This window comes from Etheostoma spectabile, chromosome 21 (assembly GCF_008692095.1).
Source record: "Etheostoma spectabile isolate EspeVRDwgs_2016 chromosome 21, UIUC_Espe_1.0, whole genome shotgun sequence".
NCBI classification, from domain to species: Eukaryota; Metazoa; Chordata; class Actinopteri; order Perciformes; family Percidae; genus Etheostoma; species Etheostoma spectabile.
In genome coordinates, this window is record NC_045753.1 from 20,545,872 (window position 1) to 20,561,686 (window position 15,815).

The following is a 15,815-nucleotide window of genomic DNA, read 5'->3' on the forward strand; positions in this document are numbered from 1 at the left end:
GAGGAGAGTCTATCAGTAAATGAGGGGAGTGGGATCAGTAAATGATAACAAGAGAAGTTCAATTGAGGTCAAGAGCAACGCATCAATTTCCCATGTGGTCTCTTTGCTTAATGCTGGGACAAAATATAATTTCACTCTTATGACTTGCTTTGAGAAACTCAACAGCACTGGATTCTCATTTGATATTGATTTGAAATGCAAATCATACAAAAATTGCTTAAAAAAACAACTTTAACAAATAGTCACCCATCGTTTATCTAAGATGAAACTCCCAAAAGATATAGGATTTAGAGGAACTAATGCTCATTGACGTTGCATTGTACTACCTTTCATATTCCATTATGTATTACATAGGCCCATCCTCAGGTGAGTGTATGTTTTTGAAATCCATTCAGTATTTTTGTGTGTGTTTTCAGTTCCCTCAATGGTGGCTTTGGTCAACGTGACTGAACGCTCTGTGAACAGCATAACCCTGATGTGGACAAAAGGGAAAAAAGACTGGGCCTACTTTGTCCAAATTAATGAAGAAAATTCCAAACTTCTCCCAAATACAGCTATAAATGATGTGTTCTATCCAATCACATCTCTTAAGCCTGGAACAGAGTATACATTCAGCGTGATCACGACGTTCTCTGATCTCAACAGCACTGCTTACAAAGGCTTTACAGTAACAGGTATACACGACTTCTTTCTGACAAAGTCAAAAAAGTTTTGTCAATGGATATCTTTTAATATGAATAATAACATGTTATTCTATATTTAAATGAACAAAGTCCTCATTTTGGAAAAGTATTATTTTGGTTAAATTATGTGCTAACTTTGCCAAATCAAAGCTTTTCTGTCTGCAATTATTTTCTCATTTATTTCAGCCCTAAACTGTACCCATGTAGCCTGGCGTGTTACTAACTCATCGATCCAAGGACTGATTAAAGGCTTGTTCTCGAAGGCCACAGCCACCTACCAATCACAAACTCACGTCAGTCTTGGGGGTGAAAATGTGTCATTTAGCGGCCTTTACCCTGGTGCGACCTATGAAGTGTCTCTTGCGTACGAAAGAGATTCAACATTCTTTCTGCAGTGTAGCCACAACCTGACAATCTGTAAGTATTCATCTGTCAATTCTATATCTTTACTAACACAATCTTTCTTAATCTATATTTTAGGGCTAAATATTTCAAAGCATTTTAACCGTAATGGTAATCCGTGTATCATTAATTTACTGTATTAGTCTTTTCAAAATAAATGCAGAAAGCAATATTGGTTTCCAAAACCAAAATGAAAAAAACTAATAATAACTTGTTTTTCCAATTTCCGATGTTGTGCTCAAATGAAAAATGAAAAAAGAGCTTTTCATCTAATTTCAATATTTTCAAGGGTTATATTTAATGTCAAATTATTGGCAATTGTTTAGCCGCCAAAAGGTCTAAAGGACTGTGAGCCAGGGACAGACAGATGATGCTGCTGTCGGGGGGGGCCATTATAGTTGAGATAACCAGAAAAAAGGAGCGTCTTGCGGCATCAACAGTTCAGTTTTAGGCACCAAAATGACTAGTTAAGTTTAGGGAAAAAATTGTGGTTAAAACACACAGAAAGTACTATTATGTTTTTGCCGCAAAGTGAACTCCACTCTCCGCGTTGTTTTTATGTGTACACCACGTTACAATATTCCTTTTGAGATTATTATCTATTGAAATCTGAGGTTCATAAATAGCTTAAGTGTTTTGGCATGGCTGGCCAACTGGAAGGGGGATTCAATTCTTACATGTTTTTATGTGCAAGATCAGATATGTATTTATAAGCTATTTAATCACAACATTTGATGATACGCATGTTATCCATTGTTTTCCATTTTTCATTTGAGCACCAAATTGGAAATTGGAAAAACAAGTTGTTATTCAACGATTGAATGAATGATACACGGATTGAAGGTGTCCTGTACCCTGGATCTCCAGAGTTCTTGCAAGAGCGCAGAGTGAATTTGTTCAGCGAGTCACTCTGGTATTCAGTAATGCTGCTCATTAACTATGCCCTTGTAGCCAAGCTGCACCAATCACATCGGTGTATCTGATATAGGCGGGCCAGATGCGAGCTACACAGATGACATTTTAATCTACCAGTTAGCTCCTGTTGTTGTAATTGGGCCTAGTGTTGTTCAATTGCGTGCAGTGAGATTTTCAAATGCACGCTTTGTGCCATTTCTCGAGTTGGACCATATTTATTACTCAGTGCCAGACCCTTATGGTGTTTTTCCACTGCATGGTACCTTCTCGACTCGCCTCAACTTTACTCGCCTTTTATGGTTACGAAAAAAAGACCCTGGTACCTGCTAACAAGTACGTTTTTTAGTACTGCCTCAGTCAAGGTTCCAAGCTAGCTGAGGCAATACCAAAAGGTGACGTGAAAACCTGCCGGCTACTGATTGGTCAGAGAGAATCGTCGCTATTGACTGCGTCATCATTGCTAGCGACAGACGGGGGTGTCCTCAACAAACCCGCCGTGTTTAAATAATTTAACCAGCGTTTTCTTTTTCTTGCGGCCTTCAGCTCCTTTTGAAACTAAATTTGTCTTCTGGCTGTGGCAACAGCCACATGCCGAGAATAAAAAATAACACACCTCTGACGGTTCTGTGTGTGTGTGTGTGTGTATGTGTGTGTGTGTTTGTGTATCGTGTTAGGTCATGGCAGTTTCCCGCTATGACGACCAGCCACGGCTTGCCTCACACATGAGGCGGTACTAATCTGCAATGGAAAAACGCCATTAGTTTTTCAGATTTGGGTCTAGGTTTCCAGGCTAGGTGTCCTGTACCTCCATTTAATTAACTTAGTTTTTTGTGTGTGCTTAAAACCAAATAATAAATCTGAAAGAAAAGCTTTAGAGCACTGTGCAACAATATACCTTATAACAATATACCTAATAGCAGTTAATTTATTGATTGTTTCCTTAGTATAATTGATTAATTAATTTGGCTGTAAAAGGTTAAAACAAAATGAAATAGCGTAAGTACCCAACACAGAATCAACAGAAAAATACCCAACACAGTCTTGAAATTGCTTTTTTGCCCCAACCAATACTCAAAATCCCCCAAAATATTGAATCGAACCAACAAATGAAACAAAGAATAGCAGCAAAACCTTACTCTGGTACACCTGTAATAAATAGCAGAATGTGACTTAACCGACTAATTATCATTATAGTTTTTTAAGATAAGTTTCTGTATGGTTTCTTATTGTATTTTAAAGACATATTTCCACTTGTTTTACCCAGATCCTCCATATTTAAGGGGTCACTGTGAGTACTGGGCAGCTGGCTATTCTGTCTCGGTTGTCTGGGATAAACCGGAAGGTGTGTGGACTTCAGTGGAAGTGAGCGTGAGTGGGAAAACTCACATAGTGGCTGAATATGAAGAACGGCAGCTCACAATTTCTGGATTCCTACCGGCCAGAACATATGAGGTGTCTTTAGCTTCACTGTCTGGGACTGTAAGGAGTTTGGACCCATTCGTTTTTTCGTGTCTTACTGATCCAAGAGGTGAGTCAATATGACTGTTTTACTTTTTAGGAATACCATTTCAGAGTGATGTAACATTTTAACAAAATATTCTCACATGTTCCTGATTATTGTGGCATCAACAATATGAGTTGCTTGTTGTTTTTGGTGTCTACTGTGTCTAGTGCATGTTGGTATGTTACAAAGCATTTGATCTTGTTTTTACTCCCTGCAGGAGTCATTGCTGGGTCAGTATTTGCTGTGCTGCTTTTTGGTGTCCTGGTCTGTCTGGTTGTCTTCATTTTTTGGAAAAGACCAGATATCATCAGGTGGGTGGTGCCTGAGTGACTGTAGTTTCCCTGTATGTACTCAACTGGACTCAACCCCTTTTTTTGTCCTTTCCACAGCAGAAAAAAGGCATTCATTGGTGGTTCCAGACAATCCAATAAAAAGTTCAAGTAAGTATCCGTTTCACAGTATACGTTTCATAGTCACCAAACCACTGTTGATCTACGATGTAGTGAAAAGAGAAAATTGGGTCTTGTATAATTACAGAAATTTACTAGGTTAACCATATGTGAAAATATACTGTGTATACAATGAACTTCGATATTTGTGTATGTCCATTGTCTTACATATTGTCTTACATTAATTCTACATTTTATTTGCCAGAGCTATTTCTGTGGCAAAGTTTCCAGACCACTTCTACCAATTAAGTGTGGACGAGAACAGAGGTTTCAGCCAGGACTATGAGGTGCATTGAATAATCAAATTATATTTTGTTCTTCCTCTTCTATCTTTCTGTTTGTTTGTACATGACCATACAAGTGTGCATGTATACTGCAGTGGTGTTTTCTTTAATTGGCTTTCTATTGACCTTTGTCTCAGTCACGTCATGTCATCTGCCAACTTCCTTTCAGAGCCTTGTTCCTGTTGGCACAGAGCAAACACAAAAGGCAGCTATTTCACCTGAGAACAAACCGAAGAATCGTTTCAACAATGTCCAGCCATGTAAGCCTGTCCTCTGACATTCTATCAGGAGCAATGGAGACTCACAAAATATTCCAAATCTACTGACTCATCTTAACCAATGTCTACTTTGTTGTGGTGCTTGGCAGTTACACCCTCTTTGGTTTTCTAATCCTAGATGACTGGTGTCGGGTGAAGCTAACTACATCCAGTCCCAATAAAACCTCAGACTACATTAATGCCAGTTACATGCCAGTAGGTATTACTTGGTAACAGTCAAAGGGCAGATTTGATAAGCTTCATTCATTAGCTTGTGAAGTTTCCACATTTTCAAGTAAATGGTTGCAAAAACACCTGCACATGAACATAGATTTTAAGTCCAACATTGCTGACTTTGTGTGATTTCATGAGAACAAAATGGTGTTTTATTTCATTCTAAGCAATATAGGACATCTGCAATATAGATATGTACAAACGCTAACTCTGACAATCGCTTCTCAGGGCTACAACAGCAAAATAGAGTACATTGCAAGTCAGGGTCCTCTGCCCTCCACAGTCAACGATTTCTGGAGGATGATCTGGGAACAAAAGGTGAAAGGCATCGTCATGGTAACCAACTGCACTGAGGGAGGACGGGTGAGTCAGCATTAGGAAGATTTGAGAATGTTTTATTTTCAGATTGTATGGGGATGTACAAACTTAAATTGGTCAGTTAATGTGAATCATTTGCTCTTGTAGCTAGTGTCGTCAAATGGTGACAGTTTACGTGTCCTATTGTGGACCCAATTATTATTTGTGAATTTTTTGGTTCCCACAAAGAACTGATATAGATCTTGGGCTGATGTTCTATGACACTTATTGCATTACATTAAAACGACTTCAATAACCTATTTTCTTTTTTCCTAGACTAAGTGTGAACGATACTGGCCTGCAGACAGTAACCCTTGCCCTTACGGAGAGCTGACGGTCACCATCAGATCTGAGCAGCAGGAGCCTGACTGGACACTGAGGGAATTCAGGGTGAAACATGTAAGAAACATTTCTAAAATGTTGATGGTTTAACCAAATAGAATGGCTATTCATATTTGTCAAAGTCACAAAGCTCAATGTCACGTATCATAAGAGAATCTTGTTTGAATTGGTAAACATTTTTAAAGAGGATAACCCTCAATGACTTTGTCTACTATATTGGTTCAAAACACAGAATTACTGTATTTGAATTCCTCTAATCGTCTTTACAGATGAACCGCTTAGAGGAGCGCACAGTGAAACATTTTCACTTCACTGCCTGGCCTGACCATGGAGTCCCACAAGGCACAGATGTCCTGATCCAGTTCAGAGGACTGGTGAGACAGCACATAGAGAGAGAAGGGGATGGAGCACCAACTGTGGTTCACTGCAGGTACAGAAGGAGTGCTTATTTAAAGTCTGGAGTGAGGTCAAAAAAGTGTGGTCAACTGAGTAGCTTACGGTTATTATATATGCATGAACTTTAAAGGAAATGTCATCTATTATAACTTTCACTGACTTTGCAAGTAACAAAATGTTCAGGAGGGGGAAAAAATATAACTTTACTAGTGAATGATATTTATGTAAAGTTAAAAATCAACTTTAAAACCGTCAGGACTACCTGATGATGACCATCATACCTGGACACTAACTGCTCTCCTTTTGCTGTGTCTCGCCTGTAGTGCTGGAGTGGGGAGGACAGGCACCATCATTGCCCTGGATGTGCTGCTTCAGCAGCTAGAGAAAGAAAGAGCAGTGGGCATCCACGGCTTTGTGCACAAGATGAGACTGAGCCGACCATACATGGTGCAAACAGAGGTAAAACTGATCACATGACATCACTTCAGGCTGAGTTACCACTTCCTTAGTTAGGTACTCCGTGTAGTGTGGTCTTTTGATTTTTAGACACAGGTTGTGATATAGTACAAGCACTGATGTTATAGCATATGTATGCACTCTCTGCTTAGATTTCCATGTAGTTTCCATCCTTATTAAACATGGGTCTGAATTTTTTCTACTTTTCTATCATCCCATTTAAACTTTTACAAGTCGAATCTTTTACAAAATATTTATAAAAGAAATACTAATTTCACATTAATGTAGGTCTCACTGCACTAAGGTGTGTTATATGCACATTATACATTGTATATGTACATTCTTTGTGACGCTGAATTGCAAGTTCAAACACAAAAGCTTAGTCTACATTATTAGGAAACTGAGGTTTGTAATCATACAAGGAAGTGTCAGCCTTAATATAGCGTGATCGTTAATACTCTACGCACAGTTCTGCTTTTGAAATGACCAGGACATTTGTTTTTAGTCCCAGTACGTTTTTCTGCACCAATGCATCCTGGACTGTCTGCAGCCCGATGAGAAGACTGAAGAGCACATATATGAGAATACAGACATGATCTACGCCAATGCCACTGCACTCCGAGAACTTCGTCAAACAAATTCCTAAACTAAACAGGTTTGCTAGTACTGAAATCTTTTATGCACTTAATGAAAAACATTTTAAATTATACATGTGGTATTTTGTTATATAAATCATAAATATGAAAACCTTTTATATATTTACTGTACAGGCATAGCTCTCTTCATTTTATTTAACTTGTAAATTTCTGTTCCTTGAATCTATAGTGTATTATATTTATGTGACAGAAACACTCCAGATGACGAATTACATTTATTAAAAATAAGAAATGTAGGTAGAAAACAATAATGTTCCATTTGTTTAAGAAATAAATTGTTTTATAAACAAAAATACCTGAATGTTTTTACAAAGTTTGCAAACGAGATGAAAAACCCAGTATGCTGCCACAATTACAAATGTGTGTCAAACTGACAGAACAGCAACAAACGCATCTAAAATCTTGCATAATAACATGGGTTTTCAGGTCCAACATTCGTTCATGATGTACATTGCCTATCTGTTGCATCCTAGTGTTGAAATCATACCAACTGCTTAAATGTCCTCTTTGGTGCCATCTATACTCGGCGGGTCCTTGCTACTGGGGGCAACAGAGAAGATACTATTCATGAGTTCCTGTCTGGCTTTTATGGCCTCTGGGTTGATGTTGTCTGGCACAGCACGCTGCTTGCCTGGATGTAGGGGCTCAATCTTACCAGCTACAGGCGGGGGAGGGACCGAGAACTTCTTAGCAATGTTGTGCAGGACACTGCACGTCTTGATAATGTTGGACTTCTTGTCCAGAGAGTCTTCCTGTGCAAAACCAAGTTGCATCAGGCACCTGAAACGCCTCTTCATGGAGCCGAGCGTTGTCCGCATGACGTCGTGGATCTTCATGTGGGCGTCATTGAAGCGGATCTCAATGTCATTAGCAGGTTCTGACACGGGAGTCAACACATGTTTACTTAAGTGGTAGCCTTTCCCACCTTTGGAGGAAGACAGGAGAGAATGGGATTAATAAAAACTAAGCATGTAGTACGTATTGTGAAGGGTCCAAACCAGCCTTGCAGTGTCTAGTCTGCAAGGAATTCATTACACAAAACTGAAAAACTGTAAATCTGCTCTAACGAAATTGCATGATTAAAACAGAAGTTGTGTGCTTTTACTCAGAATATAAGGAAGACGTATTTAAAACTAAAAGGATTGTTTATAATCAAATGAACATATATAAGTGATTCTAATATGACTGCATTGCATGAATTGTTACAAAATGCTAGTGGCAATCCATCAGTGGTGTATGGTGCAGTGATGGAGTATGTAGAGTAGATGGCCTCCAGTCTCTATTCTCTGGACTCAGGACTTGGACTACAGGATATATAAAATCGGACTTTAGCATTCATGAAATGGACTCAGACGTTGGATAAGTTTCTAACTAAATAGGCTATACATTTTTTTTCCTGTTTCGGGCTCCAAGACCTGTCGGGAAGCAGCTGGGGAGGCGTTCCATCCAGGGCTGATGTTCTTTAGGGGGTAACACCTTTTACTTCACCGACAGTATTAACAAAAAGGTGAACCCACCATTTCTTAAGAACATTCTTGTTAACTCGCTTCACATCGTCTGTGGGATGGTTTTCCTCAGCCACACATACGCTTCATGCTTCTGTCTCCGTCACTCTCAGCGCTGCATTCTCGCTCTTACGTTCACTACTCTCGTAACAAAGCAATTTATATCAATATCTGCAACTAGTGCATGATTCACGGGCTTCCTACTACTATTTAGAAAATGCAGAGAAATGTTCCCCGGATCGTGAATTTTGCCAACACTGATTTTACACCAAATGCTAGAGAGGGCACCGCTTAATGTTTAGGAAAAAAGTCAATAAATAAACTCCCTTTGCAATCGTGCATGTGGTGTCATTTTGTTTAATGTAAACCCTCCACCAGGAGAAATGTAGGCAGTCCTGGAATTCTACACAGACTCACTCCACCTTGATGACTCGACTAAATCGCTGGTATGGTGTAATTATGACAATATTAATTATAGATTATGAAAGTTTATTCTTCACCTTGTAAACAGTAATTTGGGAAAATCTGCTTTAGCTTTATCCAGACATTTCAACCACATATTCTTGTGATACGCAGTTGAAAGGTCTGGAAGAAGCTAAAAGTGGACCTTGAGTTTAGAAGTCAAAACTGAGTATTATACTAAAAAAAATATATATTTCTGTATGACTTCACAAGGCGCTAAAGGTGTGTGTGCTAATTATACTGAAATGTAGACATGCGATAGTCTTTTAAATTGCAGCGGTCAGAATACGAATTATAACATCCAAACAGGATGTCTCCATTCTTGCTTTCCCCCATTTTTTGTATAGCTTACCAATAACCCAATAGGGTCCGTGCAGGTCCTCCTCCATTTCCCTTCCTTTGAACGACGTCTCCCACATTTCCTGCTCGATCGTGCTGCCCACACAACACTTTTCAACACTCAGTATGTTTCCGTCGGAGTCGCATATGATCTGGCTCACCACAGATGTGTAACCGAAGGTGTTGACAAAAGACCTGAACGAGTCCTTCTCGTATGGAGAAGCTCTGATCTTGAAGTGAGCAGGCGCCAGGACGCCCAGCACCTTAGGGATCCCGCATAACTTCTCAATCCTGCGGGCGACATTGGCTCTGGCTTCCTGGATTTGGGGGAATGAGATGAACGTCTCGTACATCCCCGCAATGATCCTGGAGACATCGGAAATGATCACGAGGCATTCCGTCTGGCTTTGTCCGAATCTCTGTGCGATGTCGGCGGAGAAAACTCCGTGTGCGTAATAGTTGAGCGCCACCATGACCGTCGCGTCCACGGACAGGGCGGGTTTCTTCAGAGCGACGCTCTTCATGCGGACGCGGACGGTGTCTGTGATGAAAGCGATGCAGGGTCTGGTGAGGTGAAACATCTTGAACAAAGCTGCATCGTCCAACTCGTCGAAACAGGTCGGGGCCGCGCAGTCCGCTTCTTCATGTCCGAGGAGCTCCTCCTGGACCGCGAGCCACACCGGCAGAGCGAAGGCCATTCGTTCACGGTTACTGCAGCAGTACGTTTAAATAAATACACGTGGAACTCCGGCATTAAAGTTCCTACGAAAGGTTCCAGGATAAATGATAAACCGTAGCAATCGGTATCATGCAGAACCATGGAAGCACGCTCTTCTTCTGGTTGTTGAGGCAGTCTGCAAACCTGTTCTTTATCGCCCCCCAGTGGACAGGAACGGTTTTGCACAAGACAAGCTAGGAGAAGTGTTATTTGCCCTCAGTAAAATGACATGATATTCTTCAGATTATCACAAGTGGGAACCCTATAATATAGTGAATGAATAGTATCTATAAAATGAGTGACCTATGAGGGAAGGCAGGTACCGTGCTATAATAAATTAAAAAAAACAAAACATACTTGGGCCCTTAATTGCAGATTGGTGTTACAGGTTGTGATTTAGACCAATCAGATAAATGTATTTTACAATAAAATAGTGCTATGCAGGTTAATAGCCAACTGTAAACAGTTATTAACACACAAAGGACAACATTTTGTGTGTAAATCAGAAAGAAAAGTACACTCTTTGAGTGCATCTTCACCCAATGTTCCATTGTTCCCGGATAAATAAATAGAATTTTTCCTTTATAAACCAAATGTAAAAGAATACACCCCAAAAAATCTCCTGCTTCTCCACCTCTACTCTGCATCCATCTAAAATCAGTTCCTGTTTGTTATAGCTTGGGCGACAAATAGAACATTTTGTTGACTTCACTGATGGAGACATCTTTCAGTCTGGGTATTCCCCTCTTGTGGCAGTCTGTTGTCCTCTGGCCTTGAGCGTACACATCTGTGACAGAAAGTAAATATTCAGGTGTTAGGGTTCCTCTAAACATTTGAGTGTTTTCTCATGTCATATGGCCTGATAATAGCAATTATCTACAGCTTTTCTTGTTTTGGTGGACAAGTACATTCAAAAGTTGTGTTAGTCGTGTAACAGAAAACTCAGATTGGACAGATAGCTGCCTGGGTTGATCCGAGGAGCAGTTAAATCGACCAGAGTTTAGAACACCAACACAAAGAAAGCAGAATGCCATGGACATCCGCCGAAAAAGAAGGACATCCAGAGGTATTTTCTAGCAGCACCTGAACAATCCCAGAAGTGGATTATAGGTATATATAGACTAGGTATATTATAATCTAATTGTAGCACTAATTACTGAATAAGGGGCCGGTAATGTTGCTACACTGGTGCATTGTCACCTAACCAGTAGTAGTACGGCAACATCCTCACCTGTGATGATGTCAATGGAGTCAAGTGGAGCTGTGTTGTTCATGTTCACTCCAAACAGCAACACTGCAGTGATCACTATTGCAACCAGCAGATAGATTGGCACAGCGAGGGCCCAATATCTGCACAACAAAGAAAACATTTTCAGTTAACGGGTCATTAAACTTGTAATGTGGTATGTGTATTTCTTGAGGTACACTATTTTATTTAAAAGTCAAGAGAGGGGACTCGTTTTTAGATAACTACAATCTGGTCAAAGGTTTCTACTTACTTTTGAGGCCAGTAAGTGAGCCCTATTGAATGAAGCCACTCCTCTGGTATATATGCCCATAGGCAAAACAGAACTGAAGAAAATAAAGCAAAGTAAATGTCATATTGCAGTCAATGACGCACACGTGCACGCGCTTGTCATCTTTAACATACGCTGACTGTATTTTATTTAAAAGGAAAGATGGCTTACTTTCCACAGTATGTCACAGATAAAAAGTAAATCAAATTGTTGTTCTATTTGAAGCTGTTTCTGAATTGATCTCAAGCAAAAAAAACACTCAAAATGTCAGAAACATGCAACAATGGCCACAAATTAAGAGGCTTAACCTCATTTCTTTTTAAATTCTGTTCTGATGGCAATTGTTCGAAGCCCACTGGAATCGTTTTTTTCTTGTTTGTTTGTATTTATTTATTTAACAGGGACAAAGCTCAATCAACAGCAAAGCAACTGTAAATGAGCCAGATTTAGCTCAGCAGGCTTATTTAAATCGGTTGTCCTTGGCCAGTTTGAAAATGGCAACCTAAAATAAATTAAATACAATAAAATGACAACACAGTCAACATATAAAGACCAACATAAAAAACAGACAAGGTACAACAAGTAATACATCATACAACAAGCAACATAAAACAAATCTTCAGACAGCAAAAGTCAACATTCAGTCTAATGTGCACATATCTGGTTATGACTTCCTCAGCTAATCAGTAAAAGAATACGTAGTTTGTGTTTAATGTTTTTACATTTAAAAAAAATGCCATTGTATCATGTGACTGTCACTCTGTTGGATTTTCCATTTTAATTAGACATGTTTAACACTTTAATACTGGAAGAGTGAAATGACAATACTTACAGAAGCCAAACTGTGAGCCCAGGAAAAGGACGAAGCCATAAATGGCCCTCTCAGGGACAGGAGAGGGAGAGGTGGCCCCCATTTTATAAATACCTATATTTTGGTTTATCTAGCTAGCAGCTAACATTAGTAACTTTAGCTAGCTTACGTTAGTAACTTTAGCTAGCTTACGTTAGTAACTTTAGCTAGCTTACGTTAGTAACTTTAGCTAGCTTACGTTAGTAACTTTAGCTAGCTTACGTTAGTAACTTCAGCTAGCTAACGTTAGTAGCCCGAGAACATCTCTCTGAGCATGTTCCTGTCAACATATACTGAGAGCTTTGGTTATTTACCAAGATGTCCTCGACAAATACGGCACTAAGTAGGTGTCCAAAATGTGACTAAAGAGTAAATAATAACCCGTTAAACTCAAAATTGCAATCAAAACAGTTTTTCCTTTTTACTCCAATTTGTTCATGCTGTTGAACATCGTCGATCAATTATAGGCGTACATTTGGTCCCAAATGATTTTCGGTCCGATGTGAAACGTTGGACACAAAACGAGTTTCCGCGTTTGGAATAAGAAGCAAAAGCAAAGCAACTTTTTAATGTATTAACATATAAATCGGAGTTAATTTTAGTTGAAAACGGCTAAATGGTCGTTATGATTTTTTAGTTTATTTACTTTCCGTTACGATTTGTTTTACTGTTTTAACCGGACACATTTGGCCGCTGCACATCTCGGAAATATACATTTCAGCATGGTTTCGCAGCACCTGAAGTCGACTGATCAATTTCCTCAGCAGTCAAGGAAAACTTCCTAACAAATTATCTGCGTCGGTGCGACCACACGGTGAACTTACTTAATTGTTGGTGAGAAGGCGGAACTTCCTTTTTTTTTTAACGTTACCTGGCAACTAAATGTCGAAGCTTTGACGGTCCAGCGTGGCTGAGTACGGTTAGCAGAGTTTAACCAAAGAATGCAAAATATTTCACCGAATGTGGCCATAATGTCAAAGGCGAAGGCAAAGAAAACAGACTTCACCGCTAAAACAAAACAACCCGCGTCCACAGAGAAAATATGCACATCGAAAAAGAAAAGGAAACGGTGGATGGAAGAGAAGTTTAAAAAGATAAAGCCACCACCCAAGGCCCCCAAGACCCCCAAAAAAGCTCAAGCTCAGCAAGCCGTCCCTCCGAAAGATAGCCTGCAGTTCTCTGCTAACTGGAAGGCATTACAAGAGGTTTGTCTTTAAAAGAGTTTTGTCTGTTTCTGCAGCTTGTCGACATGTCACATTCTGTGCTTTTGTTCAAACCCTTGCTCATCTTTCCCCAGGTGTTGAAGGCCAGTCAACCAGAGAAGAAGGAGCCTGCGGCACCAAACCCTCCCAATGTTGCTCTGCAAAAACACCAGCCTGAAGAAAAAGCTTCTAAAAGTATTCCCAAGAACAATGTGTCTCCCAGACGTACAGTGTCTCTCCCAGACAAAAAAGTGCAGCACAAAATTGTTCCCCCAAAAAGTATTGCCCCTCAGGGCTCACCAGTGAACTCAAAGGTTCCAGCTGTCCCGGAGACGAAACAGTCTGCTGCTCCAAAAAGGAAAAAGGACAGTGGAAAGTCAAGCAGTGAGCAAGCAGCCAAGAGAAAGAAATCTGAGGTCGAAGAGAGGAAACCTACGGAGTAAGTATACTCAGAACTAAATTCTGCTGTTGATGAATTGTGGCTGCTAACTTCATCCTGTTGTGCTATTGCAGAGCAGACCTTTGGTTTGATGATGTAGACCCTGACGACATTGAGGCAACAGTGGGAGCAGAGGCAGCAGAGATCATGAGGAAGAAGCAGGGCATTCACAAAAACCAGGACACAGAGAGCGCCCTGGTCAAGGAGAAAGCCTTTGATGGGTGAGTGAGGACAAAGTCAGCGTCATTTTGTAGCCACATTAATGTTCATGTCATACTGGCAGAGTTTAATGACTGGTTATTAACTGAGAAATCTTATCAGTTACAAGTTGCAACCTGAATGCAGCATTGCTACCAGTCTAGCTGCAGTGTTGTCCTTGCATTTTTTTTTTTAAAAGGACCATTCTGCTGTTTTTATATATTTTAGTGCATAACATTGCCAGCAAAGATAAATGTCACAGTATAGACAGGAACAAAATGTTTTACTAGAGTCTAATTCTTTGTATGTGTACACATACTATTCCAATAAAGCTGATTCTGAGTGACAAAAACAGAGACAACAGTTTTTCCTCAGGCAGGTTGACGTAATAGTGACAACTGTCCTCTCTTATCGCCCTGTTTGCCATTGGCCAACTCTCAGCCTCACCAAAGCCGTGGCCATTGATTGCGAGATGGTGGGAGTCGGTCCTGATGGAGAGGACAGCATCTTGGCTCGCGTGTCCCTCGTGAACCACTTTGGGAAATGCATCTATGACAAATACGTGAAACCCACAGAGAAGGTGACAGACTACAGGACAGCTGTCAGTGGCATCCGACCAGAGGACATCAGAGAGGGTGAGTCTCGGGGGTAGTTTTAACCCTATGTGTTGTCTTCCGTCAATATTGAAAATAAACACTATTGCTTTCATAACTTTTGATGCTTTTGTTCAATGTCTGTCACACTTTAGTTTTACAGTTATTTTTTATTGGATAATCAGACTGGAATATGTAAACTTGTCAAAACCATTTCATTTTTTTTCAAATGCTATAAAATTGAATGAGACACCCCAAAATTAATGAAAGAGATTTGTTATTGCCAAAGAGCATTGTGTAGAATAAATCATGTTATTTTGGGTAGTTAAAAAGAACATTAATATATTAAAATGGGTCAGTTTGACCCGAGGACAACATGAGGGTTAATGAACAGTAAACTATGATGTGAGAATTTGAAACAAATAATTGCTTAAAAAATATTCATGTATTGTTAGACCATAACTCATTATCCATGCTTGCCTCACTGCAGGAGAGGATTTACAGACTGTGCAGAGAGAGGTTGCCGAGATCCTGCAAGGCAGACTTGTGGTTGGACATGCCATACACAATGACCTAAAGGTAGCCCGGATGTCAGATCTGAGAGGGAACTAAACATTTTCAAAATAAATTCAAGCAATTGTAAACCAAACTTAAACTCCCATTTCAGATTTTACTCTTGGATCATCCAAAAAAGAAAATCCGGGACACTCAGAAGTACAAACCTTTTAAGAAAGCTGTTAAGGTATTTCTATCACTTTAAAGTTGACATACCATGTGCCAACACAGTTCTCAGAATCTGTTAGTGATTTATTTTATATATTTTTTTTATTGTATTTTAGAGTGGTCGACCCTCCCTGAAACTCCTCTGTAGAGAAATACTCAACGTGAAGGTCCAACAGGGTGAACATTCATCTGTAAGTCATCAACAGGAACATCTCAACTTAACGTTTTCAAACTGACACATTCACACCCACCTCGAAAACAATTACATAATGATGCAAAGCCTTTCAATGACACTAACTATTGGAAAACAAAATTACAAAGAATACCTATAACA

General features: G+C 39.7%; 4 protein-coding genes across 5 annotated transcripts in view; 2 read left to right on the forward strand and 2 right to left on the reverse strand.

Moving 5' to 3' along the window:
• The window catches only part of LOC116671613 (receptor-type tyrosine-protein phosphatase H), a gene marked incomplete at its 5' end in the record, with an annotated part of 14,400 nt that extends 7,224 nt beyond the window's left edge, over positions 1–7,176 (forward strand). Inside the window, 14 exons of the mRNA XM_032502958.1 lie at positions 39–197; positions 417–674; positions 870–1,100; positions 3,265–3,528; positions 3,722–3,815; positions 3,894–3,944; positions 4,159–4,240; positions 4,407–4,497; positions 4,634–4,710; positions 4,957–5,091; positions 5,362–5,484; positions 5,697–5,857; positions 6,147–6,282; positions 6,785–7,176. Of these exons, the coding sequence (XP_032358849.1) occupies positions 39–197; positions 417–674; positions 870–1,100; positions 3,265–3,528; positions 3,722–3,815; positions 3,894–3,944; positions 4,159–4,240; positions 4,407–4,497; positions 4,634–4,710; positions 4,957–5,091; positions 5,362–5,484; positions 5,697–5,857; positions 6,147–6,282; positions 6,785–6,925 (2,003 nt within the window). The remainder of the gene's footprint in view (positions 1–38; positions 198–416; positions 675–869; positions 1,101–3,264; positions 3,529–3,721; positions 3,816–3,893; positions 3,945–4,158; positions 4,241–4,406; positions 4,498–4,633; positions 4,711–4,956; positions 5,092–5,361; positions 5,485–5,696; positions 5,858–6,146; positions 6,283–6,784) is intronic.
• Positions 7,136–10,306, reverse strand: si:dkey-197c15.6 (putative nuclease HARBI1; the record flags this gene model as incomplete). Its single annotated transcript, XM_032502360.1, is given in 2 exon segments — positions 7,136–7,860; positions 9,255–10,306. Coding segments are annotated over 2 exon segments (1,116 nt in total). The 3' UTR covers positions 7,136–7,429.
• An 18-nt stretch (positions 10,307–10,324) lies between these two features.
• Positions 10,325–12,786, reverse strand: pigp (phosphatidylinositol glycan anchor biosynthesis, class P). 2 transcript variants are annotated; one of them, XM_032502374.1, is made up of 5 exons: positions 12,569–12,786; positions 12,309–12,476; positions 11,459–11,531; positions 11,191–11,309; positions 10,325–10,746 (listed from the first exon to the last, which is right to left on the reverse strand). In XM_032502374.1, exons 2-5 carry the CDS (start codon positions 12,388–12,390, stop codon positions 10,631–10,633), a joined length of 390 nt encoding a protein of 129 aa, XP_032358265.1. In that variant the 5' UTR covers positions 12,391–12,476; positions 12,569–12,786; the 3' UTR covers positions 10,325–10,630. The 2 variants fall into 2 exon arrangements, with proteins under 2 accessions (XP_032358265.1, XP_032358266.1); XM_032502375.1 differs by having other exon boundaries at positions 12,309–12,393; positions 12,641–12,751.
• Positions 12,787–13,014: 228 nt separating this feature from the next.
• Positions 13,015–15,815, forward strand: part of rexo4 (REX4 homolog, 3'-5' exonuclease) — a 7,927-nt gene continuing 5,126 nt past the window's right edge. Inside the window, exons 1-7 of the mRNA XM_032502357.1 lie at positions 13,015–13,531; positions 13,624–13,967; positions 14,042–14,188; positions 14,607–14,800; positions 15,249–15,337; positions 15,426–15,500; positions 15,598–15,672. Coding sequence (XP_032358248.1) covers positions 13,268–13,531; positions 13,624–13,967; positions 14,042–14,188; positions 14,607–14,800; positions 15,249–15,337; positions 15,426–15,500; positions 15,598–15,672 — 1,188 coding nt within the window. The 5' untranslated portion in view covers positions 13,015–13,267. The remainder of the gene's footprint in view (positions 13,532–13,623; positions 13,968–14,041; positions 14,189–14,606; positions 14,801–15,248; positions 15,338–15,425; positions 15,501–15,597; positions 15,673–15,815) is intronic.

Coding starts and splice junctions, on each gene's coding strand:
- pigp (XM_032502374.1), bottom strand. CDS start 12,390: ATGGGGGCCACCTCTCCCTCTCCTGTCCCTGAGAGGGCCATTTATGGC. Junction 11,532..12,308: donor GGGCTCACAGTTTGGCTTCT/GTAAGTATTGTC, acceptor TATTTTCTTCAG/TTCTGTTTTGCCTATGGGCA. Junction 11,310..11,458: donor CTCACTTACTGGCCTCAAAA/GTAAGTAGAAAC, acceptor TTTGTTGTGCAG/ATATTGGGCCCTCGCTGTGC.